Source organism: Bubalus kerabau, chromosome 19 (genome assembly GCF_029407905.1).
Source record: "Bubalus kerabau isolate K-KA32 ecotype Philippines breed swamp buffalo chromosome 19, PCC_UOA_SB_1v2, whole genome shotgun sequence".
Taxonomy (NCBI): Eukaryota; Metazoa; Chordata; class Mammalia; order Artiodactyla; family Bovidae; genus Bubalus; species Bubalus kerabau.
The window spans coordinates 55,917,556-55,945,119 of NC_073642.1; the positions used below are offsets into that span (position 1 = coordinate 55,917,556).

Consider the following 27,564-nt stretch of genomic DNA (forward strand, 5'->3'; position numbering starts at 1 on the left):
GATCTTCCCATTACTTAGTGAACAAATAATAATTAGGACAATTATGCAACAAATGTTTATTGTGGGCTTCTTCTGTGTGCAAGATAGAGTAGTAATAAATGCAGACTTCTTCCCCATCTGAAACTTTTTAGAGATTATTTTACTCAGTGCCTCATTAGAGGTTATTTCACTCGGTGCCTTTGCAGATAAACCATGCAAAAGAGGTGACCCTATGGTTGCTGGTGTATATTACGATCCTAGTATTCTCCCCAAAAGCCAGGGATAAGCTTCTGACACAGCAATTCTGTAATTCAACACACCTCTCTCTTTGTAAAGAATGCTTTAATAGGCACAACTGAGTACAGGGTAGGAATGTGAGCTGCATACAGCTCCTTTTGTATATCTTGGTTGATAAGAAACCATGCAATCCAGCACAGCCAGCTGGAATTCTGCCAAATGAGCTGAGATCCCCAGAAAACTGACATTCGTTGGACTAGCAGGGAGGAGCCAGTACATTTTCTTTACGAATTATCAGAGCTAACCTAAGTCCTATGGAGACCCTAAGTATACAAAGGACGATGGCGCCTTCCTCTCTCACACATACACAATTCTAGATGAGAGTAGTTCATTCCAATAAATTTCTCATTTTCTCATGAGGATAACTTTAATAATTTAAATACCAAAAATGAAATTATTTCAAAAAAAAACATAGAAATGCCCCTCCTACTTTGTTAAGTATGTGTATAATTTACCTGTTGTGTATTTATCACTATATATTATGAACTGACAAAGGTCTGGGCGCTGAAAATCCCTTAAGTGGCTTAAACTTAGCCAAGGCTACAATTACCTTTCAAACCATTTACAATCTGTATTACCTTTTGCCTTGCGCCCACTCCCATGCATACCCAAGCAAAGAGCCTGTAATAGTGTCTTCCTTTGATATCTACCCTAACTTCCTTTTTCAGTGATAGATCCTTAGAGACCCCTTCCACAATTCAAGGATCCTTCATCACAAATAGTTTGGAAAGCACAGATTGTAACCACTATATTTGGCAATGCTATATGACAAGAAATGTGGAAGAAACTATAGAATAGCAGAATTTCCAAAAGATCATACCTGGTCAGTTTGAGGGGTAAACAGTTAAATGAAACACTACAGCAGGCTCTATAACCATCACACACTACTGAACATGCTTCACAATCCCGTATATCATAGGTTCTCAGATGGATGGGTCTTTGAATGCTCCTGCCACAGCAAACTATTCCTAAACACAAAATAGGGTTTTAAATACTTTGCAATTCATATATAAATGTATCCAATTTTTATCTATGCCTTGTACATATATGCAATCTGTTTTCTGTCTGCAGTTGCAAAATTCTGGCGCATAAATACTAACATTCCAGGTTTTTTTTTAGTCCCATCACAGTCTGTATTTAGGGACTTCCCTGGTGGTTCAGACAGTAAAGAATCCACCTGCAATGAAGAAGACCCGAGTTCGATCCCTGGGTAGGGAAGATCCCCTGGAGAAGGACATGGCCTCCAGTATTCTTGCCTGGAAAATCCTATGGACAGAGGAGCCTGGCGGGCTAGTCTATGGGGTCAGGACGTAACTGAGCGACTAACAGTTTCACTTTCCTTTACCAGTCTGTATTTGCAGCTCTAATTAATAAAAAAGCCAATTCTAGCAGGGTCTGACATCACAGGCCTGAATTGCTGCCCCTATTATCTATCAGTGTGCGGTCCTTCTTTACAGAATTCAGATCTATTGTCTAATCTCTTTGTCAAAATTGATGAAAGCAGAGTCTGTGCTTACCTGCAGATGACCATTAAACTGAGGCCCTGTGCTAGTTAAAGGCCTCGGCTCTACAGTTGCTATGGTAACTGTCCCCTTCCTCTCCCTACAACCTATTCTGGCTCTGCCTCCATGTGGCATTCTTTTCTGATTGCAGAAAAGGGGAGGCTTGCACATCCATTTGTGCTCTTTGCCAGACTGAGATTTGCAAATGGGGGGTGGGTGGGTAGAGCACAGCACTGTCTCATGTGTCATATAGGGTGAGGCATCCCCACCATTTTACATACCACTATATTATTTCTGTTACACAAAGGATTTTCAGGGCCCTGTCCATGTTTTGGTTTTTTTTTTTTAATTTGAGGTGTAACTGACATATAACACTATGTTAGTTTCAGATAGGGCCATATCCAAATTGCAGAATGGATGTTTTGCTAAACAAATGCTCCATGATAAGAACCAGGGCTACTGTGAGGTACTTAAAATGCAGACACTGTCCAACCCTCCTCAAGGCCTCCAGAGAGGAGGTGAATCAGAAGGTGGCTCACAGCCGTGCAGAATCAGGCACTGTGCTCCTTTCTTCCCTGTACCATCCGGAAAGTGTATGGCATAGGGAACCCACAAAAACCCACTGGTTTTTGTACTGCTGGAGTCCTAGGGCAGAAGGCAAGCTCTTCTCCGTGTGATACACATACAGAATGACTCAGTATCTTGGGTAAAAGAAGATACAGGAGTGCGGAGTAGGTGGTGGGGACAGGCTGAGGAAAGGAGGGGGTGGGAGTGTGGATTAGGCTTTTAGCACCACACCATTTTCACAGGATGTTCCAGGCAATCATAAAACAGTGCCAGCCTCCTTAGTCCTCTTTCACATCCTCTGGTTTTGGTTCTTTTTTTTTGGAAGGGCCAATCTCTTTCCTTGTTCAAACATTGTCCCTTCTGTTTTGAGAATTCCCTGGGGGAAGTAATACCAATGTCTCCCAAGGTTACCCAATTCACTGTGTCACAAGTAGTTGGGAAGGACTTTTCTGGGTTTTACTCAAACCCCCCTTGCTGCAGTCTGAGCTCATTGCACTCAGTAGAGATGGAGACAAGCCAACCACTATCTTCGGAATAACAACTCACCAGGGACTCAGGGCCGGAAGGTCATTCTGTCCGTCCTGATACTGCACAGCCTTCCAGAGCACACCCAGGGCCTGGGGCAATGAGGACAAAAAAAACCGAGGACGGAATCTAGGACCCTGGCAGGCAGTGACAGGAGGGAGGGGGAAAAAAAAAACCCTCCAAACAATGATAATACAGACACACCGACTGAAGGATACTTCAGAAGCAGAGAGGGACAAGATGGCTCCCCTCAGTACGGGCGAGGCTGCGGAACTGCCAGACAGCACTTATCCGGGAAAGACTACCTAGAAGCTTCTTCTGGCGCGGAGGCAAGAGACTCACCCCTCCACCCGGCCCGCAGAGACCCCACCCCTACTCTAGTCCGAGTATCAGCTCCCTCTGTAAAACGAGTGATGACGGAGGAGGAAAGCCAACCCCCGCACCTCGGTACCCGCCCCCCACGTCCAGCGACACCGCAGAGCCGGAGCGTCGCGGCCGCGGCCCCGCCCCTGCGGCGCCAGTGCTCCGCCCCCTGACAGGCAGCAGCCAATGAGCGACTTCTGCTGCCGGCCTTTAAGAACCGCGCGCACTCTCCCCGCAGCGGACGCGGCCGGCCTAGCGCGCCAACGGAGTTTCCATGGAGACCGAGGCTGGGCCCGGGCGGCCTCGCGGCGTTGCCATGGACACAAGTCCCGGGCTAGGGCTCCGCAGCCCCGGCTCTCCGCCGGCTCAGAACCCCGCGGAGCCGCTGCGCGAGGTCGGAGCCGTGGTGGCGGCGGCACGCTGGGACCTGCGGAAGCACTCTTTGCTCATCGTGATCGGCGATATCGCTACAGAGAGTCAGCTGAGGGCCGTTCGGGCCCACCTTGAACAAGGTGAGCTGCTGTCCTGGCTGCGCTGGGGACATCCTCCATCCCGTGCTTCTCTGCCGTCTGCATCCTCTATCCCTAGTGTGCATTTCCTGAGATCTGCGCATCCTGTTAATCTGAATCATCAGCCCCTGTCACCTGCATCTTCTATGTCACGCGTTCGTATCCTCCCAAACTGCCAACATCTCACAACCCCATCCTTGCCTCACACCCCACGGCGTTCCGCAATCTCCCAAAGGCAGGGGTCGGGGTAGGGGTGGGGGAGCTGGCACTGCCTGGGTGGGGATGCCCTCTGGTTATACCCCTCTCTCCCGCAGTGTCTTGGGCCAGAGGTCCTGAAAGTCCTCACCATCCCCTGAAGAGCCCATGTCCCTACCTTAGTTTCTTCTTTAGGGTTCCTGAACCAAGCACAGTGTGCTTTCTGAATGCTGCAGACAGATCTCAAATATCCCAGTGCTAGCCACCAGTCTGAAAGAGTGACCTTCGTGGCCACAAGCCCTTCAGCCCTCCACTGCCTGTGGCGCGGCGCTGCGGAGCCACCTGCGGGTGGAAGCAAGCCCCAGAGGAGTGGAGGCAAGGAGGGGGCCACAGGAGGAAAGTCTAGGGTCCTACTTAGCCGTACTGGGAAGGCAGCCCCTAGTATCTGGAAACGGAGAAGGCGATGGCACCCCACTCCAGTACTCTTGCCTGGAGAATCCCATGGACGGAGGAGCCAGGTAGGCTGCAGTCCATGGGGTCGCTCAGAGTCAGACAGGACTGAGCGACTTCACTTTCACTTTTCACCTTCATGCATTGGAGAAGGAAATGGCAACCTACTCCAGTATTCTTGCCTGGAGAATCCCAGGGACAGGGGAGCCTGGTGGGCTGCCGTCTATGGGGTCACTCAGAGTTGGACACAACTGAAGTGACTTAGCAGTAGCAGCAGCAGCAGTATCTGGAAATGGGCCCTTGGGTGTCACTTCTATCACAACTGGGCAACTGTGCAAGAAAATTCCTGCATACAAATTCACCAATGACCAAATTTAGCCTAAACTCTGCCCTCCTTCCTGTAGTTCAAGCAAAGTCCAAGAACAGTACAGGATGGGAGCTAGACATAGGACTGGCCACCTTTCTTAAATACATTAGTAAGGCTGATCATGGCAACCATCCTTATCCCCTCCCTCTCACCCCTCACCCCTTCTGTGAGCTTGGAAATGCTCCCCGAAGTCCAGTTCCTCTGACCTTATCTAGGTCCCTCTTTGTTTCTTTTTCTCTCACAGGCATTCTCTCCTGGAACATTGATTTATCATCCATTGACTTGAACCAACAATTGAGACTCTTCATTACCCGGCATCTAGCTCACTTCTCCTCAGAGGTCAAAGGTTAGGACTAGTGTTATTTGTCTCAGTGCTGTGGGTGAGGGATGGTCACAGAAGAGCAGAGGTCCATTCTCTCTGGCAGAACTGACCTTGTGGGAAGTTTGGGTTGGGGAGAAGGGAGGGGCTCCTGAGGGGAATGTTGTAGAGCTCCATAGCGATCTCCACATACCCAGGTCACTTCACAGACAAATGGTATAATTGTGGAGGAAGCCTGGAGAATGTAATTAATACCTGAGAAGGGGGTGGTTTATGGACAGCCAACATGCACTAAGGGAATGAGGTACCTCTTGAGTGATTAATCATCTCCTATGTAAAAAGTTCACTCTCTTTTTTGTGTTCCCCTTTCTGTATACCCTGAGCTCCTTGCTTCCCTTTACAGAGACCCTTGAGTTCCTCCACTCACCTTTCCAGATCCTTGCTTAGCACTTTCCCTCAGGCTGCACAGCCCATCCTCTAGCCTCTAGGGTTTCTGGTTCCTCCTTTGGCTCAGTCAGCAGATGTTCAGAACAGAGCAGAAACCTTGACCCAAAGGCTGATGAGCACCATTAAATGCACCAGGAAGCAGGGTTTCCTGGGTTCACTGCTGCAAGAAAGAGCTAGCCATACTTTGAGATTTGGCTCTGAGATCAAAGTTTGCAGGATGCAGTTTCCCATTCTGCTGTGTGGGAGAAATGGTCAGGAATTTGAGAAAAGTAACATTTTAGAAGCTATTATTCCATGACAGTATCTATGGGAAGACTTACAGAAAGCTCTACATCCCATTATAAAAATGCTTGGGCATCTGGTCATGTTATTGGTAATTGTCAGCAAACCAATTCATACACCAGTGTCTCTATGGAATATAAATCCACCCAATTCAACAGTCCTTACCATCAAATGACTGAATTCGTATCTTATGCAGATGATTCTCAGTTATCCATTATATCGGACAGTCACTTCCCCTTCTTTTTCTGCTCCTCCTGCTAACTGCCACATCGTTGGGTCATTGCCCTGATCACCTATTCCTCTAGAGCTGCTCCTGGAGAGAGAAGATAAGTTTAATGTGACTAATGCTATATTATCTTAGAACTATGTGCAGCATTTTAAAAATGTGAGGCTTGCATCTTCTTGATGTTACTGGCTTCCTATGAAGCTAACCAGTCACTGTTTTGAGACTTCCTTCTGTTTAGTATACTTACATCATGGCTTCCTTCATTAGCTCTAACGATGTGAAAATCGACAGTTTTACCACTTTATTCATCCTAGGAGCTTTGGTACAAGTCTGGAGAAAGGGATGACAGCAGATTAAATTAATGACTCAATTGAAGTTTGGGAAGTATCTGCTGATGTTATTAATTCACGCTGAATTCTCGAACCTTGTCTTTTTGGACATGGATGTAAGAGAAGGATGCTTTCTGGAATGATGTAAGAATGAACAGAACTTGAACCAAAAAACTTAGCCATTCTTCAGATGAAGATTTGGGGATGCTTGGGAAAATACTTACATGGAGATGCATAGTTACTCTCAGGGATCTCTCAGACTGATATACAAACACCTACTGGATCTTTTCAATCAAAGAGTTTTAGCATGGTATCCTCAAGGAGCTTAGGACAATTATACCCAATATCAGGGCTTACTTCTGAATTTTTTTAGGTTTGGACATTTTTCACGGTGGCCTGTCTATGTCCCTGGAGAATAGTGGATAATTTCCTGGAAAAACCCACATGGCTCAAGACAGCCACAGCCCCACCCCTGCTGGCTCCTCTTTCAGCTGTCCCCACAAACACCAGTCAGCCCAGAGCAGCTGCAGACACTGCCCCTCCCTTCAGCTTCCATTAGTGGGGAGGCCAAGGGAACCAGGCTGCTGGGATGAGCTCCATGGCATATGCTAGGAGCTTACGATTTTATCTTCTCTGCCCACCCCACAGGCTGGGCCACCATCTCTCTCACGTCTCCTCAAGCCCTAGGTCAAAATACTGAAAAGGGGGGACAAAAATGTATCTTGTAATGATAGGGAGAGAACAATCATTCCTGCCACCACCCTTTACACACACACACACACACACACACACAGAAAGGAAGGGGACCCTTTGATGGAGAGTCACACACACACACACACACACACACACACACACACACACACACAACAAGAAAGGAAAGGGACCCTTTGATGGTGAGTCAGTGGCCCAGCTCCTTCTAGTGGTCAAATGTGGTAAAGGCTTTCCAAGGTGAATTTTGCACCACTTTGGTCTCCAATGGTGACTTGGAGGCTTCCTTTCTAATTCCTGCAAAAAAAAAAAAAAAAAAAAAACTCTGGAGTTGCCAAGCATTTTAAAACAAACCCCAAAACAATTAGAACAGTGGGAAACTGAGCTTAAATAACTGTGATACTGCTTCTACTATTGAGCACATATAGGAAGGAAGAGGGTTTTGTAATTTATAATTCATGATTGATATTCCGGGACTAAAAAAGACACAGGCTGAAGGACCAGTTTGGAAGCCTTCTGTCTGATGCTGCATCACCACTGATGTGCTCAGGAAGTGTTAGTTCTGTTACTTCTGCAAACATGAAGACTTCTGAATTGATACAGCAGCTCATTGGCCCCTAGAACTGGGGTTTCACTGCTGCCAGAAAAGGGAAAGGAGGGACATGAAGAGTACGTGAAGTCCCTTCTGACAGGCACTTTGAGTCATAGCTTTACCTGGGAGCTAAGTTACTCTAGAGTTGAGATACTCTGGTTTAGGAGTTCCTGATCACCTCGGTGACCTCTCATAAATCTTCCACAAGAGGGAGACAGACTTCCAGTGGCATTTGTGCATTGTGGGTTTAAGGTTCTAGGAATGAAGCACTTTTTCATCTTTTATATCATTTACTCCTTGTGGTGCTATTGGAGGGTGGTACTAATATTATACTCATTTTGTAATTAAGGAAGTAATCTTTCAGAAACCTTAAGTGGCTTGTTTAAAAACATGATTAGTAAAATGGCAGAGTCAGATCCAGGATTTCTGATCTCACTTTGTGTCTGAGCTCAGGCCTCTCTTCCTTGGCATCTCACCATTTCATTGCAGCAGAGCCAAGGAACACAGCCGATGGAGGTGTGGTTGTGGTGGGTAGGCTGTTCAGAGGGTGAGGGCTGAAGGAAAACAACCTTGCCCAGGGTGTGGCCCTTGGGGGTGATAGCTGAGAATAAGGGTGGGCTCTGCAATGGTCTGGGAAATGTTATTTTGTTCTCAAACCACGTCTACTCAAGTTTCCCTCTTAGCACACTGGAGAGAGCTCTAGAAAGCAGGGAGGAGAGAGAAGGTTCGAGGTGGGAGAAAATAAGAACTATGAAGTTGCAGAAAGGAAGTATCTCCCCTTTGTGATGCTCGGAACTCAGCCTGGTTTGTGTTGTACGTCTCTGCAGATGGCCTCCTCTATCCAAATGGGGCTGTTGCCATGTTACTGCTTTGCATCCCCGGATCTGAGCAAAGATTCCTCCCCATCTTTAGTCCCACCCCCACCCCCACCCCCCACTGGTGACTCAGCTCCTCCTCTCCTCTGAAGGCAGTTTACGGGGGATGGGGATACTGAGAGCAGAGACTATTTTGGCTTCTCTGACCTTCAAAAGCAGCTCTTGGCAGCCAGGGGCAAGGGTGGAGCCGGTGCTGGGGAAAAGTGAGTGGATGTCACTGGGAGGAAGCAGTAGGAATTGCACAGGACTGGGGAGGGTTGATGGGAGGGAAGAGGGCAGGGAAGGACCCTGTAGGAACTTGAGCATCACAGGTTGGAACTCAGTGCTAGAGCTCCCTGGGTCCTCTCTTTGAGTCCTAGAGTACATGTCACCAAATCTGAGACAGAAGAGGCCAAGGGAAAAAGGACCAATGTTAAAAGGATTAAGACCCTATAAAATGAAGACACCAGAGAGACATAGCAAAGTACAGAGACAAGAACAGGGACCCAACACCCTACAAAGTCATTTTAAGATCTTTTTAGTCCAAAGAATACTTTATGTGACATTTAATAATTGGTCTATAGAAAGAAACTCTTATAGGCCTGGGGCCCTGCTGATCTTCCTTCATCCCTTTAACTATTTCACTGAAAGGTAGAATGTGCCCTGAAACTTCAGAAAATGCCTCTTCATACCCAGAGAACAAGAATTCCAAGTATCAGTGCCTGTGTGGTTGCAGTGCTGTGCTGCATTGGCACAGAATTGTAGGCAGTCTTAGGGCCCCTGTGCCCCACCCCAGATGGGCTAGAGATGGAGTAGGGACTGTGTGTCCACTCCAGAATTTCAAACTACCCCCCAACCTAAAATGACTTCTTTCTGCCACATTCCCTCCCTCCACGTCTACAGCTGTGGCTCAGAAGACAACAGAGCTCAGCACAACTGCCTCCTTTCTGTCATCCCTAGCCTTCTCAAGTAGTCCCTTCACTCCTACCCTAAGCTTTTAGGCCCCCAGCCTCTTTGTCTCCTGCTTCTCCAGGGATTGAAGGTCATTCCCCCAGTCTGAGGGGAGAGGCAGCAGACGGTTCCTGAGAGAAAAGGGAGGGTCCAACCTCCTATATCCCCGGCAGTGTGTAACACAGAGTGTGGGTCTTTGGCTGACACTAAAAGAATGTATCTTAACTAAGCAGGGTTGAGGGAGAGGGACCCTCCCCACCCCCGTAGGCCACTGGAGACCACCTTGACTCTGAGCTGCTAGACAACTCCTCAGCCCCCAGCCAAGCAGAAGCACTAGAGCGCCGACACTGTGAAGGCAAAGAAACAGTTAAATCTCTAGAGCCTCGTCATGGACCAGCCCTCCTTCCCCGCCCTGGCGCCGCCCTCACCATCAAGCGCCCCCACCCCCACCCCACCCCACTCCCACCCCAGTGCCGCAGACTCTTCTCTGAAGCTGCCGGCTGAGGCCGGAGCAGCAGCCTCCATGAGGGTCTCCCCACCACATCCCCGGGTAAGAACCCAACCGGGCCAAAGGACTTGGCATGGGGGATGCTGTGATGGGGAGGTGGGATGCGGGTAACGGGAAAGGGAGTTGATAACCTAATCTGCTGTGTCTGGAACTAGCCTGGCGGGGGTTGGCAGGGTGGGGAGCCGAGAAGATGAACTGACTGTGGGGCCAGCCTGGACCCAGAACCAGGCGGAGGCCAGTGGGGCCAGCACTGTGACAGGCCACCGCGCGGGCTGGGCTGAGCTGGGAGCAGCCCCAGGGGCAGCCGCAGAGGGTGGTGTCACCGGCTCTGCCCAGCGGCCTGGGGCTCTGACGGAGTTAGAGGCTGTGTCTTTGGTAGGGACAGAAGAATTAGAGGGAAAGGCGGATGTTGTGGGAATGCACCGAATGGGAGAGTCTCTGTGTGTCAGCTGCTGGATTGCTCAGCTGCTCCGATGCAGGGGGGTGAATGGGACCGCGAGTTTTTGCCAAGTAAGGGAAGGTGGGGGACACTTTGGAAAAGAAGGGAGGAAAGGGTCGTTAAGACGTGGCACGTGCCTCTTCACAGACCAGCCGGTGTGCGGTGTGTTCCCCACACCCATTCCCGGCAACCGGCAACCGTCGGGCTTGAAACTTGGACTCGAAGCCCCCTCTTTCTGGCTGCCTCCGGGGATGGAGAGGCCGCCTCGGAGATGGGGAGCGCTCGCTCCCCAGCAGCTGCCCCGCATCCCCAGTGCTGTCAACCCCGCCGGCTCCCAGTCACGGCCCCACCCCCACCCCCGCTTCTCTTCCCAAGATGGGGGCTCCGAACAGAGGAGCCCGTTTCTTCTCCCTCTCGGCGTCCCCCCTTTCCCTCCCCACCCCCCATGCAGAGGCAGCCAAGAAAATGACTTGTCATGCTGGGGTGGGGGCGGGGGCGGAGCCGGCGCCGGAGCTCAGCGCGCACACTCACACACTGCGGCACACTGCAGCTGCCCGGCCCCCTCCCGCCCGCCTCACTGCGGAGACACCTGCCCTCCCGGCTCCGCACCCGCAGCCACCCCCGCCCCCCCACTAACCCCATCCCTGGCCTAGGGATGTGCCCCTGCCTCAGAGAAGTCCTCTCCGAAGAAAGCGGGAAAACAAGTCCGTGGCCTTCAGTGGGATTGCAGGAGAGCCGAAGAGAAGCAGAGGGCTTCCTCCCGGCCCCGAAAAGGAGGGGCAAAGGATACAAACCATGTAGTAGTGGCCAGTCACAGCCAGAGCGCCCAGGGGTGAGCCATAGGGTCTTACTCCAAGACCGGAATTGGTGGTTACAAACCAGTCTAGGGGGCCGGGGTGGGGGGCAATGGCAGAATGTAGGGGAACAGAGGTAGTGGAGAGAAAGCAAGTTGGACTGTATCACATATTTTTCCTTTTCTGACCCCCTAGCTCAAGTGTGTTGACCTTGGGCGTTTGTGCCAGGGGTGAGGGAGGTGGTGGAACTGCCCTTCTAAATCTGAACTACTTATAGCCTGCCTTGGGCTAGCTGCTCCCTGAATCCTTGAAGTCCCTCATCCCTCACCTGCCCAAGCCCTGCCCCTGCGTGACTCCGAGGTGGTTCTCACCCTCTGAACTGACCTCCAAGCGTCCCTCAATTCCCAAGTTAATAGACGAGAACCCTTGAACTCCGCATGGGCCCCGCCCACCCTGCGTGGGCCTTGGTCTTCCACACCATCGGTAGTTCATTTCCCTGCAGCTGCCAGATCTGCCTGATGCTGGCACCATCGCTGTTCCGTTTAACAAAGGCTCTGGCCCCGGGGTCCTCTTGTCTGAGCCCCAGAAAGAGGAGAGAGTGCTGGGTCACAGAAGAGGGTCTGGGGGACAGGTTATGAGTCCTCCCACCAGTATCCTCCAGACAGCCCACTTCCACACCGACCACCTATTCAGTCGGTGAGGGCGGGAGGAGCCTGGGCTGGCGGCACCCTTCTTCGGGATCTCCTTTCTAACCTGGCACTTTCTTTGCTGCATTGCTTGGTGTTTCATGTGAGTCTGGAGAAGGGATGTCGAGAGGGGATTTGAGGGTGTGTTCAGTCCCCCACCCCACCCCCGTAGCCTGGGGAACACTCTGAACCTCTCCTATCTTAACTGTTTCTTGTTTGTGCACCCCAGACTCCCCTCCCTATGACAGAAGGCCCATAGGAGAGGCGCAGGAGTGAGAGGAGAAACTTGTTCTCTCAGAGAGGTCGGGTTGTGGGGAGTGAACCAGGAGCCTGGGGACACGGAGCTGAGGTGGGAGACAGGGAGTGAAACCTTTAGTGCTGGGAACAGGATGACTGTGTTTGTGAGCGCAGGCTTGGCCTCCCGAGGAACCATAAAACAGATTAAAAGGTCCTATATCTCCTCTGCATTGTAACTCCCTAGGGTTTAGATAGCTCAGACTGCTTTGAGTCCTTTGGAATGGGACATTGGGCCTGGGATGGGAGTTTGAAAGGAGGATGAGTCCGTACCCACTGCCATCTCCTTATTTCCAGGCACTCTGGCAAGAAAGCCCTGGGCAGAGGCAAGCTAGTGAGCAGGGAGCTGAGTGAGGATCAACGTCGCAGAAGCCCCTCCTCCAGCTGAGCCCCCCATCCCCAGGCAGCACCAGGAGCTTAGTGCTCCAGAGCGACAGAGAGGGACAAAAGGTTCTTGTCAGCAGGGCAGCGGGAGTTCCAGGCAGAGGGGGTGTTAGATGAGGGGAGGGAGCAGACAGCCAGTGTGGGAGGAGGAAACCCTGGAAGGGAAGGGCTGCAGCAGGTTCCAAAGTGGCAGGATCAAGGAGAGCCAGGCTACTCTTTCCCCCAGCCCCATTTTCTGATAGTGCAGTTTTTCCTCTCCTGCCCTACACAATGCCTCTCTACTTTAGTCTCTACCCACTTCCCTCAATACAAATTCCTGCATCTCTCCCTCAGGCCAGAGGACCCTCTGCCACCAGAGTGAGATCCTAGAGACTGTCATCCTCGTAAACCCCAGTGCCGACAGCATCAGCTCTGAGGTAAGGCCAAGGCCTGAGCCGCACTGGCCTCGAGGGCCTGCTGAAAGCGCCATAACCCACCCCAGCCAGTGCCAAGAATTCACAGGCTTGGCTTTGAACCAAGCTCTCTCTGCCATCTAAGCTGCCTCACAATCCCAGCCCCACCTGGAGGTGCTGTGGGGCTCCCAGTGGGGAGCGTGTCCTTGCTGTACTGAGGGAGACCTGGAACCTTCAGTGCCCTTTCCTGGGCTTCCTCCATTGAGCCAATCCTCTCCTTCTGCTGTAGGTTCACCACCTCCTCAGCAGCCCATCAGCTCACAAACTGCTGATCTTGAGTGGGCAGAGTTTAGAGCCTGGGGGAGACCTCATCCTACAGAGTGGCACCTACTCCTATCAAAACTTTGCCCAGGTCCTTCAGAACCCAGAGGTGAGTCCTATGTCCCAGTGTCCAGGAGGAACAGAACACGGGGTGTGACTAGACCTGTGGGGAGGGATCCAAGGAAGGGCAAATCCTATGGCCCTTGACCCCTGGGGATGCTGGCAGAATGGTAGATCACCTCAGAGAGAGATGGAGACTAGCAGGTTGAATCTGAGTCGGGCTGAGACATCCCCAGTGACCTGATCAGGCCTTTTGTCTCCCATTCATCCAGATTGCCCAACTGCTCAGCAACAGAGACCCTGGGATCCAGGCTTTCCTCACCGTGTCCTGCTTAGGGGAGGGCGACTGGAGCCACCTGGGACTATCCAGTTCCCAAGAGACCTTGCACCTCCGGCTAAACCCTGAGCCCACGCTGCCCACCATGGACGGCGTGGCTGAATTCTCCGAGTACGTCTCTGAGACCGTGGATGTGCCATCCCCCTTCGACCTGCTGGAGCCCCCCACCTCAGGGGGCTTCCTCAAGCTCTCCAAGCCTTGCTGCTACATCTTCCCCGGCGGCCGCGGGGACTCGGCCCTCTTTGCCGTTAATGGTTTCAACATCCTGGTGGACGGCGGCTCTGATCGCAAGTCCTGCTTCTGGAAGCTAGTGCGGCACCTGGACCGCATCGACTCGGTGCTGCTCACCCACATCGGGGCCGACAACCTGCCAGGCATCAACGGGCTTCTGCAGCGCAAAGTGGCAGAACTGGAAGAGGAGCAGTCCCAGGGCTCCAGCAGCTACAGCGACTGGGTGAAGAACCTCATCTCTCCTGAGCTAGGGGTTGTCTTCTTCAACGTGCCCGATAAGCTGCGGCTGCCTGATGCCTCACGGAAGGCCAAGCGCAGCATTGAGGAGGCCTGCCTCACTCTGCAGCACTTAAACCGCCTGGGCATCCAGGCCGAGCCCCTGTACCGCGTGGTCAGCAACACCATAGAGCCTCTCACCCTCTTCCACAAGATGGGTGTGGGCCGCCTGGACATGTACGTCCTCAACCCTGTCAAGGACAGCAAGGAGATGCAGTTCCTCATGCAAAAGTGGGCGGGCAACAGTAAAGCCAAGACGGGAATTGTGCTGGCTAATGGGAAGGAGGCTGAGATCTCGGTGCCCTACCTGACCTCTATCACCGCTCTGGTGGTCTGGTTGCCAGCCAACCCCACTGAGAAGATTGTGCGCGTCCTTTTCCCAGGGAATGCCCCCCAGAACAAGATCTTGGAGGGCCTGGAAAAGCTTCGACACCTGGACTTCCTGCGCTACCCCGTGGCCACACAGAAGGACCTGGCCACTGGGGCTGTGCCTGCCAACCTCAAACCCAGCAAAATCAAACAGCGAGCTGACAGCAAAGAGAGCCTCAAGGCCACGACCAAGACACCCGTGGGCAAGCTGGCCAAACGGGAGGAGGTGGCTGAAGAGGGAGCCAAGGAGGCTCGCTCAGAACTGGCCAAAGAGTTAGCCAAGACCGAAAAGAAGGCAAAAGAGTCATCTGAGAAGCCCCCAGAGAAGCCCGCCAAGCCCGAGAGGGTGAAGACAGAGTCAAGCGAGGCACTGAAGGCAGAGAAGCGAAAGCTGATCAAAGACAAAGTGGGGAAGAAGCACCTGAAAGAAAAGATATCAAAGCTGGAAGAGAAAAAAGACAAAGAGAAAAAAGAGATCAAGAAGGAGAGGAAGGAGCCCAAGAAGGATGAAGGAAGGAAGGAGGAAAAGAAGGATGCCAAGAAGGAGGAGAAGAAGAAAGACACCAAACCTGAGGTCAAAAAGATTTCCAAGCCAGACCTGAAGCCTTTTACCCCTGAGGTGCGGAAGACCCTCTACAAAGCCAAGGCCCCCGGCAGAGTCAAGATGGACAAGAGCCGGGCTACCCGTGGGGAGAAGGAGCTGTCCTCTGAGCCCCGGACACCCCCGGCCCAGAAGGGGGCTCCACCCCTCCCAGCAAGGGAGCTGGCCTTATCTTCACCAGAAGACCTTACACAGGACTTTGAGGAGTTGAAACGTGAGGAGAGGGAGTTGCTGACTGAACAAAGGGACGAGAAACTGCTCCCCCTGGACACTGCCGAGGAGGGACTCCCGAGCACAGCGGCCCAGGTGGCACCACCCTCTGTCCCCGGGCTGGAAGCAGAAGTACCTGTGGTGAAGGAGAAAGAGGTTGTCCCAGACGTCCCTGAGGAACGAGGCAGCAAGGACAGAGGCCCAGACTCTGGGGCGGAAACAGAGGAAGAGAAAGATACCTGGGAGGAAAAGAAGCCAAAGGAAGCCGAGGGGCTCCCTGACAGAACAGAAACCCGAGAGGAAAGTGAACCTGAGGTAAAGGAAGATGTGATAGAGAAGGCCGAGTTAGAGGAAATGGAGGAGCTGCCCCCTTCCGATGAGGAGGAAGAAGAGGAAACAAAGGCAGAGGGTTTTTACCAAAAGCACTTGCAAGAAGCCTTGAAGGTGACGCCAGGGGGCAAGGAGGCTCTCGGCGGCCGGGAACTGGGACTCCAAGGCAAGGCCCCAGAGAAGGAGACCTCATCATTCCTAAGCAGCCTGGCCACCCCGGCAGGAGCCACTGAGCACGTGTCTTACATCCAGGACGAGACAATCCCTGGCTATTCTGAGACCGAGCAGACCATCTCAGATGAAGAGATCCACGATGAGCCCGAGGAACGCGCGGCCCCACCTAGGTTTCCGACAGGAACCTATGACCTCCCTGGGCCTGAAGGTCCCGGCCCCTTTGAGGCCAGCCAGCCTGCTGACAGCGCTGTTCCCGCCCCCGCCAGCAAGGCCTACGGAGCACCAGAGACAGAACTCACCTACCCCCCCAACATGGTGGCCGCCCCTCTGGCAGAAGAGGAGCACGTGTCTTCAGCCACCTCGATCACTGAATGTGACAAGCTCTCTTCTTTTGCCACGTCCGTGGCCGAGGACCAGTCTGTAGCTTCACTCACGGCCCCACAGACAGAGGAGACGGGCAAGAGCTCCCTGCTGCTTGACACGGTCACAAGCATCCCCTCATCCCGCACTGAAGCCACTCAGGGCCTGGACTACGTGCCATCGGCCGGCACCATCTCACCCACCTCCTCGTTGGAAGAAGACAAAGGCTTCAAGTCACCACCCTATGAGGACTTCTCTGTGACCGGGGAGTCAGAGAAGAGAGGAGAGATGGTAGGGAGAGGCTTGTCTGGAGAGAGGGCCCTGGAGGGGGAAGAGGAGGAGGAGACCACCAATGTACAGATGTCGGAGAAACTGCATGGTCAGTATGGACCCCCGATGTTTGCCACCCCTGGGCATGCCCTCCACCCAGGGGAACCAGCCCTTGGAGAGGCAGAGGAGCGCTGCCTCAGCCCAGATGACAGCACAGTGAAGATGGCCTCTCCGCCACCATCTGGCCCACCCAGTGCCACCCACACACCCTTTCATCAGTCCCCAGTGGAGGAAAAGTCTGAGCCCCAAGACTTTCAGGAAGCAGACTCCTGGGGAGATACTAAGAGTATCCCAGGTGTAGGCAAGGAAGTTGCTGCAGAGGAGACCGCCAAGCCAGGGCCTGACAAGGGTGCCCTGGAGGAGGAAGGGAAGGCGTCTCCTCCCAGGAGCCCCCAGGCCCAGGAGGTACCCATCAGCATAGCCGGGGGACAGGCCGGCCGTACCATCCAGCTGCTGCCAGAACAGGACAAAGCCATCGTCCTCGAGACTGTGGAGGTGGAAGAGCCCGCAGGCCCGGTTCTGGAAACAGAAGCCCTACCCGGAGACTTGAGAACCTCACTCCAGGAACTTGGGGAACCTCAGAAAGAGGAGGTGCTCCAGATTCCTGACCGAGGCCTCTCCCCTGAAGAGGCAGAGTCCCTCTCTGTCCTCAGCGTGGTCTCCCCAGACGCTGCCAAAAAGCAAGACGCCATCCCGAGGTCTCCCTGTGACCTGATGGAGCAGCGCCTCCACACAGACCTGTGGCCGCAGGGATCTCCAGAAGACAGCCGGTCACTGTCTCTCTCAGAGGAGAGTCCCAGCAAGGAGACCTCGCTGGACATCTCTTCCAAGCAGCTGTCTCCAGAAAGCCTTGGCACCCTCCAGTTTGGGGAACTAAGCCTTGGTAAGGAAGAAAAAGGGCCTCTGATACAGGCTGAGGACACCACTCTCCACCTAGCCCCTGTGTCTATTCCAGAAGCCCGGGCAGCCACAGTGTCACCTCCCACAGATGGGACCAGTGGATACTCTGCACGGGCAGACATCACAGATGAGAGCCCTGATGGAAAATTACCCACCAGTTCCTTCTCTCCCACTGCGCTGCTAGGAGATGGGAGGCACTCACCCGGAGTGATCACAAGCCTGGGTGAACACATTCTCACACCTGATAGCTCCCTCACCAAGAGCCCTGAGTCCTTACCAAGCCCTGCCATGGAGGATATTGTCATGGAGTGGGAAGGCAAAGTTCCAAAGTTGAAAGACAGACTCCCAGAGCAGAAGGAGAAGGCACCCGAGCCCACGGATGAAGTCCTTCAGCAGCAGGGCAAAACCCTGGAACAGAGGGACACTGTCATGGAGCAGAGGGACACAGCCATCTGTCAGAAAGATGAGGTTCTGGAAGAGAAGGACAAGGCTGGGGAGCCGCAGGATCAGGCTGTGGAACAAAAAGGCAGAGACTCAGAACACAGGGAAACAGCCCCAGATCAGAAGGACCAGGCCCCGGAAAGAAAAGACAAAGACTTAGAACCTAAAGACAGAGACTTAGAACACAGGGACACAGCCCTGGAACAGAAGGACCAGGCCCTGGAAGGAAAAGACAAAGACTTAGAACCTAAAGACAGAGGCTTAGAACACAGGGACACAGCCCCGGAACAGAAGGACCAGGCCCCAGAAGGAAAAGACAAAGACTTAGAACCTAAAGACAGAGGCTTAGAACACAGGGACACAGCCCCAGAACAGAAGGACCAGGCCCCAGAAGGAAAAGACAAAGACTTAGAACCTAAAGACAGAGGCTTAGAACACAGGGACACAGCCCCAGAACAGAAGGACCAGGCCCCAGAAGGAAAAGACAAAGACTTAGAACCTAAAGACAAAGACTTAGAAGCAAAAGACAAGGCCCTAGAACAGGAGGACAAGGTCCCAGAAGGGAAAGATAAAATCTTAGAACAAAAAATCAGAGACTTGGAACATAAAGACACTGTTCCAGAAGACACGGTCGCTGAACTGAAGGGCAAGGCCTTAGAACAGAAAGATGAAGCCTCTGAACAGGACAAGGCCCCAGAACAGAAGGACAAGGCCCAGAAGGACCAGGCCCCAGAACAGAAGGACCAGGCCTTAGCACAAAAATACTGGGCCCTCGAACAGAAGGCTGAAGCACTTGAACAAACCATTAAGGCCACTGAACAAAAAGATAAATTTCTGGAAGAGAAGGACAAAACTCAGGAGCAGGAGAGCCCTGTGCAGGAGGATAAAACCATGGCACCGAAGGAGAAGATCCTAGAGGAAAAATCTCCAGAAAAAGTCAAGGCTGTGGAACAGAAAGAAGAAGCTGTGCTGGAGAAGAGCAAAGCTCCGGGGCTGGAAGAGAGCCCAGTGCAGGAGGACAAGGCCTGGGAGAAGTACCAGAAGGAGCAGGATGTGGTCCAGGAGTGGCGAGAAACATCTCCAAGCAGCAGAGAGCCGGCTGGAGAACAGAAGGAGCCTGCCCGGACATGGGAAGACACATCTCCTGAGCAGGAGGACACGTACTGGAGGGGCAGAGAGGATGTGGTCCTGGAGCAGGACACGTACTGGCAGGAGCTGAGCTGTGAGCGGAAGGTCTGGTTCCCTCATGAGCTGGGGGGCCCGGGGGCCCGGCCACGGTACACAGAAGAGCGGGAGAGCACCTTCCTCGATGAGGGGCCGGACGATGAGCAGGAAGTGCCCCCCTTGGAGCACACACCCCAGAGTCCCTGGGCCTCAGACTTCAAGGGCTTTCAGGAGCCCGCACCACAGAAGGGGCTGGAGGTGGAGCGCTGGCTTGCAGAGTCACCAGTTGGGCTGCCACCAGAGGAAGAGGACAAGCTGACCCGCTCCCCCTTTGAGATCATCTCTCCTCCGGCCTCCCCGCCGGAGATGGCTAGACAGAGGGTTCTGCTGGCCCCAGGGCAAGAGAGCCCCATCCCAGATCCTAAGCTCCTGCCACCCATGAGGGACGAGCCCACCACCCGCTCCTGGCTGGCTGACATCCCACCATGGGTGCCCAAGGACAGACCCCTGCCCCCGGCACCCCTCTCCCCAGCTCCCGCTCCCCCAACGCCGGCCCCAGAGCCACACACTCCTGCACCCTTCTCCTGGGGCACAGCTGAGGATGAGCGTGCGGTGGCTGCAGTGCAGGAGGGGGCAGCTGAGCTGGAAGGCGGGCCATACTCCCCGCTAGGGAAGGACTACCGCAAGGCCGAAGAAGAAAGGGAAGGAGAAGTGGGGGTTCCTGACCACAGCCCCCGGAGCTCGCAGGTCCCAAAGGCCGGCGAGAGCCATGCCTCTGAGGAGCTCGAGCAGTCCGAGCCAGAGCAGAGAGAGCCTACTCCCTATCCAGACGAGCGGAGCTTCCAGTACGCAGACATCTACGAGCAGATGATGCTCACGGGGCTGGGCCCCGCCTGCCCCACTAGAGAGCCTCCACTTGGAGCTGCTGGGGACTGGCCCCCCCACATCTCAACCAAGGAGGAAGCTGCTGGCCGAGACACACCTGCAGAGAAGGAGCTTTCATCTCCTGTCTCACCCCATCGCCTCCAATTCGACACTCCGGCCTTCAGCTATGCAGCTCTTGCAGGACCCACTGTGCCCCCCAGGCAGGAGCCTGAGCCGGGGCTAGGCATGGACCCCAGCCTCATCCCACCTGCGGTACCCCCCCGTGCTCCTATCCCCCGGAGCCAAGGCCCAAGCCCGCCGCTGAACGGTCACATCCTGAGCTGCAGTCCAGATCAGAGAACCCCCTCCCCCAAGGAGCCAGGCCGTGGTCCCTGGGATGACAGCCCCAGTGACTCGGAGCTGGAGAAGGGGGCTCGGGAGCAACCCGAAAAAGAGGCCCAGTCCCCAAGTCCCCCGTACCCCACGCCCGCTGGCCCCTCTGCCTTGTGGCCTGAAAGCGAGGCAAGTACCAGCCCTTCCTCGGACTCACACCTGGGTCCTGCCCGACCCAGCCTGGACTTCCCTGCATCAGCCTTTGGCTTCTCCTCACTGCAGCCAGCGCCTCCACAGCTGCCCTCTCCAGCAGAACCCCGCTCAGCACCCTGTGGGTCGCTTGCCTTCTCTGGGGACCGGGCTTTGGCTCTGGCTCCAGGACCCCCCGCCAGAGCCCGGCATGATGAGTACCTCGAAGTGACCAAGGCCCCCAGCCTGGACTCGTCGCTGCCCCAGCTGCCATCACCCGGATCTCCCGGCGCCCCTCTCCTCTCCAGTCTGCCGAGGCCCGCCTCTCCCGTGCTGTCTGAAGGCTCCTCCTCGGAGGCCACCACACCTGTGATTTCAAGTGTGGCTGAGCGCTTCCCTCCTGGTCTGGGAGCTGCAGAACCAGGGTCCATAGAGCTGGTCCCAGGAATGGAAGCTGCTGCCCATGGCCTCTGGGACCTTGCTCCTCTGAGCCCAGCACCTCCAGCGTCCCTGGACTTGGCCCCAGCTCCGGCTCCGAGCCTGCCTGGGGACATGGATGACGGCACCCTGCCCTGTCGCCTGGAGTGCTCGGGGGCGGCTGCCAAGAAGCCAAGCCCCTCCCAGGGTCCCTCTGGAGATGGTGCCACCAATGGTCCAACTGAAACCAGCCCCAAGCCCCCGGGCCCTGCCCCATCCGAGGCTGAGGCCTGCCCTTCCTGGGAGCGTGGGGCCTGGCCTGAGGGAGCCGAGAGAAGCCCCCGGCCTGACACACTGCTCTCCCCTGAGCAGCTGCCATGCCCTGGAGCGGCCCCTGGAGACCAGCCTAGAAGCGGCTCCCCCGAGACAGAGGCTGGGCCCCAGGGCTGTGCCACTGAACCCCGGCCTCACCGCGGGGAGCTCTCCCCCTCCTTCCTGAACCCTCCTCTGCCTCCGTCTATGGATGACAGCGACCCCTCAACTGAAGAGGCTCGGCTGGTAGGGAGAGGGGGGCGGCGCCGGGCAGGAGCCCCAGGAGCCACAGGGGGCCCGTGCCCCGTGGCAGATGAGACACCCCCAACATCAGCCAGCGACTCAGGCTCCTCCCAGTCAGATTCTGATGTTCCGCCAGAAACTGAGGAGTGTCCATCCATCACGGCTGAGGCAGCCCTCGACTCAGATGAAGATGGGGACTTCCTGCCTGTGGACAAAGCTGGTGGGGTCAGTGGGACTCACCATCCCAGGCCCGGCCATGACCCGCCCCCGCTCCCTCAGCCAGACCCTCGGCCAGCCCCTCCCCGTCCTGACGTGTGCATGGCTGACCCCGAGGGGCTCAGCTCAGAGTCTGGAAGGGTAGAGAGGCTACGGGAGAAGGAGAAGGCACAGGGGAGAGTTGGCCGCAGGGCCCCGGGTAGGGCCAAGCCAGCGTCTCCTGCCCGCCGTCTGGATCTTCGGGGAAAACGCTCACCCACCCCTGGTAAAGGGACTGCAGATCGAGCCTCCCGGGTCCCACCCCGACCACGCAGCACTCCAAGCCAGGTCACCCCAGCAGAGGAAAAAGATGGACACAGCCCCATGTCCAAAGGCTTAGTCAATGGACTCAAGGCAGGCCCAAGTAAGTATAACATGGAGAGTGGGAGACTGGTTTGGATCTGGGTGTGGGCTGGTCAGGGGGTCCAGTGGGAGGAAGGAAGACGGTTGCCAAAAGAGTTCTCCTCTCCCTCTACAATGAGTCCTGTGTTGTCTCTACAGCAGCCTTGGGTTCCAAGGGCAGCTCTGGTGCCCCTGTCTATGTGGATCTCGCCTACATCCCGAATCACTGCAGCGGCAAGACTGCTGACCTTGACTTCTTCCGACGAGTGCGTGCATCCTACTATGTGGTCAGTGGGAACGACCCTGCCAATGGCGAGCCGAGCAGGGCTGTGCTGGATGCCCTGCTGGAGGGCAAGGCCCAGTGGGGGGAGAATCTTCAGGTGAGTGGCAAGGAACACCAGGGAGGCGGTCTGGTCAGAGTTTGCTTAGAGCAACAGTGAACACAGTCTCTGTTCAAAGCCTTGGCTCTGGTCCTTCCTGAACCATCAGGTGCCCATCCCCCGACTTCCCTTCCCTCCGCATTCTCACCTCAGGCTGTCTTGTCTCCTACCCAGGTGACTCTGATCCCTACTCATGACACAGAGGTGACGCGTGAGTGGTACCAGCAGACCCATGAGCAGCAGCAGCAGCTGAACGTTCTAGTCCTGGCCAGCAGCAGCACCGTGGTCATGCAGGATGAGTCCTTCCCTGCCTGCAAGATTGAGTTCTGAAAGAGCCACTCTCCCTTCCCCGAGGATCCGCTCCCCCAGCTCCCCTAGAAGATGGCTACTGCTGAGTCCTTTGGGGTTGAGGGACATGGGAGTTGGGGGAGGAGGTGGGGTGGACAGGATGTCTCATGGGAACTTAGGCTGGGCTAATGGGAGGGGTCATCCTTCCCCCTCATCCACATCTGAAAGGAGTCTCCAAACCAAAGGTAACCAGGATTAGGATAGGGAGAGAATGCAAAATTAGGACACGAGGTCATCTGATGCCTGAGGACCCTGGTGTGACACCCTCTCTTAGTGCTGCCCAATGCTGGTGATGGAGTGGAGAGTGAGGATGGGCCTCAGAGAGCAGCCTCTTCCCTCATGGAGGAAGGTCATATCCCCAGCCCCAGGGACCTCTAAATCTATTTAATTTAGCATCCCACAGAAGGACTTCCAGTAGTAATTTATGTGACCTGGGGGTAGGATACTGTCAGTGAGGTGTTCAGAGCTGCGCCCTTTGGTCCATCTCCCGTTCCCTTCCCCGTCAGAGTCTGGGTTCTGGCAGGGATCTGGGGGTACGCCACTGCTACACTGTCCCACTGCTTCCCTCCGTGTCTGAATGTCTCAGTCCAAAACTTGAAGCTCTTTTTTGACCAACAGATTGGTGAGGAGAAGAAAGGAGCTTATCCTCCTAGCCCCTGCTTCATACCATTCACATCCCAGAGCCATGCCCAGACCAGGCCTGCTGGGCAGCACAAAGGAGCGAGGAGAGCCCGGCCTCACTCGCGGAATCTTTCCAAGCTCCCTGACCTTCGGAGATTTTCACCTGCCCATTCCAACTCTCCTGATCCCTTCTCATCCCTGCTTGGCTTATCTGCATGTGGTCACCTGCTGTGGCCTGGTGTGTAATGGGTTAAAAGCCACTGCCTGACATCCAAACACTTGACACCCCAGCAATGTGTGACTCCCCCAACATTCCATTCTGCCATCCTGCAGCTGAAATGGGGACGCTGGCTGCCTTTCCAGCTCCACACTCTGGGACAGAGGATCTGGGAGGCGGAGGCCATGCCAGAGGACTTGGGGATAAAGAGAGGGAGGAAGGCAAGAGGGAGAGGGAGGAAGGCAAGAGGGAGAGGAAGCTGAGCTAAGGCTGAACTCTGACTGAGGGAGATGAAAACAGGCCGAAAATACCACCCCGGGAGAGGACCTCACCCCAAGCAAGCCAATAAGAGCTCTGCCAGACTCCTGCGGGACTGAGAAATCCAGACGCTCTTGTCAGGACTCGGCTTCTCTGCCAAATGACTGTGGAAACCAGATCGAGCCCGCCTGTGTTCTTCCAGCTCCCACTCTCCCGTGCTGCTGTGCTCTGCTCCTCCCCACTCTTCCCTGCTCTAGTTCCCAGCTGCTGTAACGGAGCCGCCTCCAACTCTAACAATAAATCCAGTTCATTACAGATGCTCCAGTGAGACTTAGGCTTTTTCTGACTCTACTCATTGCTCAGTTGCTGGGCCCTGGCTTCTGCCTCTCTGCTTCTACCAGTGTTGTCATTTATCTCAGTGCCTTTGACGACTGGAGGCAGTTCCAAGACCCAGGCAGGCCTAAGAATACGGGGTGGGTGAAGGGCGAAAAAGTTACGGGAAGCCAGCATAACTTCTAAAAACCGGTGAGAGTGCCCAAGGATGGGGAATAGGAACTGAGCGTAGGGACACACGTTTGGTTTGGGGGAGGGGAGAGAAGCCAGAGCGGGTGGGGGCAGTGTCTCTGAAGAAGGGGAACTACGTACCATGGGGTCAAGAGCTTAGGGCCAAATAACCAGCATCAGACACCTTGCACAAAGTGAAGTCGCTCAGTCGTGTCCGACTCTGACTCTGTGGACTGTAGCCTACCAGGCTCCTCCATCCATGGGATTCCCCAGGCAAGAATACTGGAGTGGGTTGCCATTTCCTTCTCCAGGGGATCTTCCTGACCCAGCGATTGAACCCAGGTCTCCCACATTTGCAGGCGGATGCTTCACCCTCTGAGCCACCAGGGAAGACCCAGAACCTTGCACAGGAGAACATCAAAGAGGCAAGGAGTTGAGGGGGCTCTATGAGATCCAGAGCCTATTGAGATTGTAAACAGCTTTCACCTGTGCAGTCAGGATTTCCAGCAAGTAAACTGTTGGATTTTCCTCTACAGTGAAACCCTTTATAGTCCTGGGTATGTCAGGAGAGGCCACATTATAAGTGTGAATACATGGGGAGGGGGATATTCCAGCCTTCCTAGTGTTCCCGGCTCTCCCAGTGTAAAGACGTCAAGGGGGTAAAGAAAGAGCATAACCCCTATGTATCAACTCCTGACACTCCCAAGCATCAGAGTTAAAATGAGAGTGATTCCAACAATCTGGTGAGAAGGCATCGTACCTTTGGCACTTCACAGAGATAAAACCTCTCTTCCTGGTAACACGACTTATTTAAGAAATTTTGGGATGGTGTGCTGACAGTCATAAGGACTTCCTGGGATGCCTGATCTCCATATTTTTATAGCCCATTCCTGCTCAACTACAATGGCTTCTGACTGGTTTAGATTAATTTAGTCAACAGATATGCTTGCTTGATCTACATTCATAATCATTCTTGAATTCACAAGGACATCATCACCACCACTATGATTCTTATTATTTATTTATTGAGCACTCATAATGTTCCAGCCCTCCCCTCCAACCTCTCTTACTCATCTCCATTCCCAACCCCAGGTCTTTGGGAAAAGCTTCATAATCACACCTGGCCCTAAAGACATAATGATATAAGGACAAATCTCTTGGGGACCCTGGAGTATTTGGTCTTTGGCCAGTCTGTCCCTGGCGTGACTACAGAAATATATATATATATATAATCTTTGTTCATGTCTGTACAATAATGATCTCTGCTGATTGCTTAAAATAGAACCTGATTTTATCTACTACAACATTTCCTAAGCCATATAGCCTCTCAACAAAAGGAGGCCCAGCTTTACAGATTAGCCAAGAACCCCACTGCATTTTAAGTAGGTTACTCGGAAATTTTCACAGCAATCTAATACCTGTTTTTCCCTAGAGCTACTGCCCAGAGGAATAGGACTAGGGCTGAGAGGGCGCTTGGGGATGATAAGGAAACACCCATAAGCCCAATCTAAAAATTAGTGGTCATGATGGATGTTTGCTGGGGAAAGGAGCTCTCTTTTTCCCCCAGACGTTTCAGACAGCCATCCTGGGCCCACCTGAGGATGCTAAGACAAGTGTCCCCCAAATGCACATATAGTCTAAGGGTACCTTGAAAAGTTGTGAATACTCCCCAGAAAAGTGGAGACCTTGGAATCCCTTTTGTACCCGTAGATGGTGTCTTCAGCAGTTAAGTGGTATTTCCTTTACCAGTCTTGGATTTCCTGGGATGATCAGAGGATGTTAGGTAATGATAGACCCGTCTAACCCTTGAAGGAAATCGTATTCAAGTCTGATGGCTGGGTGAGAAGTCAATGGCTGCTTTGAACATGAAATTGGCTCCTCCCCAAGCCCAGCCCTGGCACAGATGTGCTTCAATGCCAAGAGGACTGCTTCCTCAGACACCTCTGGTGAGATTCAAGGCCTTAATGCTGGCAGGTGAGTTAGGCAACAGAACAAGTTGCTAGCTCAAATGGCTGGTGTAGTGTGACACCACTAATGAGAAAATGATGAATCACATGTTGCTGGTGGAAGGGGGGCGTTCTGGTCAGGGGCTAGAGACTGGCTCTGAGGATTTGCATTACTAGGTGGACACTGGACTTGGGGAACTTCCTCTCTGGACAGCTGGTCAATCAGCTCAGGGAACACATAGGACTGCTGCTGATTCACCCACTCTGAGACTTCCTGGGCCTGCACAGCACCCTCCCCAGGGAACTCTAGGGGAGGGTTATCAACCTCAGGTGTGTCCCGAGACAACAAATTGATTGCAGAAACCTCTTGGGCCAGCCTGCCAATGTCCACAGAGAATTCCTGGCATGATTGGCTGAGCTCCTCAGGGATCTCTTGGGTGGGCCTGCCAACTTCCCCAAGGACTTCCTGGGCCAGGCCACCAACCCCTACAGGGAACCCATGGACCAGCCTGCCAATCTCTACAGGGACCCCCTGGCATGGCTGGTTGACCTCCTCAGAGTTCTGGCAAAGTTCGCAAGCTTCCTTAGAGACTTTCTGGTACAGCTGGCTGGCATCCTCACATGGTTGGCTGATTTGAGGGGCCTCCTGGCATGTCTGGTCAACATCGTCATGGTTCTCCTCACATGGCTGGCAGATTTCAGAGACCTGCTGGCATGGCTGGTTGACCTCTTCAGGGATGTCCTGGGATGGTTGGCTGACCTCCTCAGCAACTTCCTGGCATGGCTTCTTGGTTTCCACAGGTGGTTCCTGTGGGGACTGGTTTTGTTCAAAAGGCTCTTGCTGCCCTTCTAAAGGGGGCTCCTGTGCGCCGCTCCCAGGGGCCTCCTGGAGCAGCCCAAGGCCTTGAAGTTCTTCAGTCACATGTGAGCTTACGGAGGGCTGATCACTGAAGCCAAAAGGGCAGTTACCATCCACTGCAGTAGGGGAGGAAGGACCAGCACTGGACACAGTGCTGGAAGGGCCGCTGCTGTCTGCAAAGCAAAGCCAGGAGACCAAGTCAGACAAGCTGGAAGCACTGGCTCTACTCTGTGTCTGTAGTTCAAATGCCAGAACAGATGGTCTTTATTACTCATGTCTTGGGGAATGAGGGTCTGAATTCTTCCTAAGTTATGCAGAAACTCCTAAGTTAGCCTAGCCCAGGAACTGTTGCTCTGGCCTAATGTGTACTACTGGAGTAACACTAAGAGACAGCTAAGATTTCAGAGTGAGTA

The 27,564-nt window shown here is 53.9% G+C and overlaps 4 protein-coding genes across 11 annotated transcripts in view; 2 read left to right on the top strand and 2 right to left on the bottom strand.

Annotated features, from left to right (window-relative positions):
* Positions 1-3,015, bottom strand: part of TP53BP1 (tumor protein p53 binding protein 1) — a 91,213-nt gene extending 88,198 nt beyond the window's left edge. The window contains exons 1-2 of the mRNA XM_055556227.1: positions 2,892-3,015; positions 1,097-1,244 (exon numbers count right to left, since the gene is read on the bottom strand). The gene's annotated coding sequence lies outside the window, so the exon portion shown is untranslated. The remainder of the gene's footprint in view (positions 1-1,096; positions 1,245-2,891) is intronic.
* Positions 1-27,564, top strand: part of SERF2 (small EDRK-rich factor 2) — a 202,927-nt gene that overhangs the window by 41,275 nt on the left and 134,088 nt on the right. The window lies entirely within an intron of this gene.
* MAP1A (microtubule associated protein 1A) lies at positions 3,376-24,170 on the top strand. Of its 2 annotated transcripts, XM_055556224.1 has the most exons (7): positions 3,376-3,745; positions 4,999-5,100; positions 12,901-12,983; positions 13,249-13,389; positions 13,613-22,040; positions 22,178-22,398; positions 22,573-24,170. In XM_055556224.1, exons 1-7 carry the CDS (start codon positions 3,508-3,510, stop codon positions 22,726-22,728), a joined length of 9,369 nt encoding a protein of 3,122 aa, XP_055412199.1. In that variant the 5' UTR covers positions 3,376-3,507; the 3' UTR covers positions 22,729-24,170. The 2 variants fall into 2 exon arrangements, with proteins under 2 accessions (XP_055412199.1, XP_055412200.1); XM_055556225.1 differs by lacking the exon at positions 4,999-5,100.
* PPIP5K1 (diphosphoinositol pentakisphosphate kinase 1) overlaps positions 25,350-27,564 on the bottom strand; it is a 39,830-nt gene continuing 37,615 nt past the window's right edge. For all 7 annotated transcript variants that reach the window (XM_055556242.1, XM_055556237.1, XM_055556236.1 and 4 more), the window contains one exon: positions 25,350-27,324. In XM_055556242.1, coding sequence (XP_055412217.1) covers positions 26,378-27,324 — 947 coding nt within the window. In that variant the 3' untranslated portion in view covers positions 25,350-26,377. The remainder of the gene's footprint in view (positions 27,325-27,564) is intronic.

Excerpts from the sequence above, each read along its gene's own strand:
- MAP1A (XM_055556224.1), top strand. The coding sequence starts at position 3,508 with ATGGAGACCGAGGCTGGGCCCGGGCGGCCTCGCGGCGTTGCCATGGAC. Across the intron at positions 3,746-4,998 it reads TCGGGCCCACCTTGAACAAG|GCATTCTCTCCTGGAACATT; the intron begins GTGAGCTGCTGT and ends TTTCTCTCACAG. Across the intron at positions 13,390-13,612 it reads AGGTCCTTCAGAACCCAGAG|ATTGCCCAACTGCTCAGCAA; the intron begins GTGAGTCCTATG and ends CCATTCATCCAG.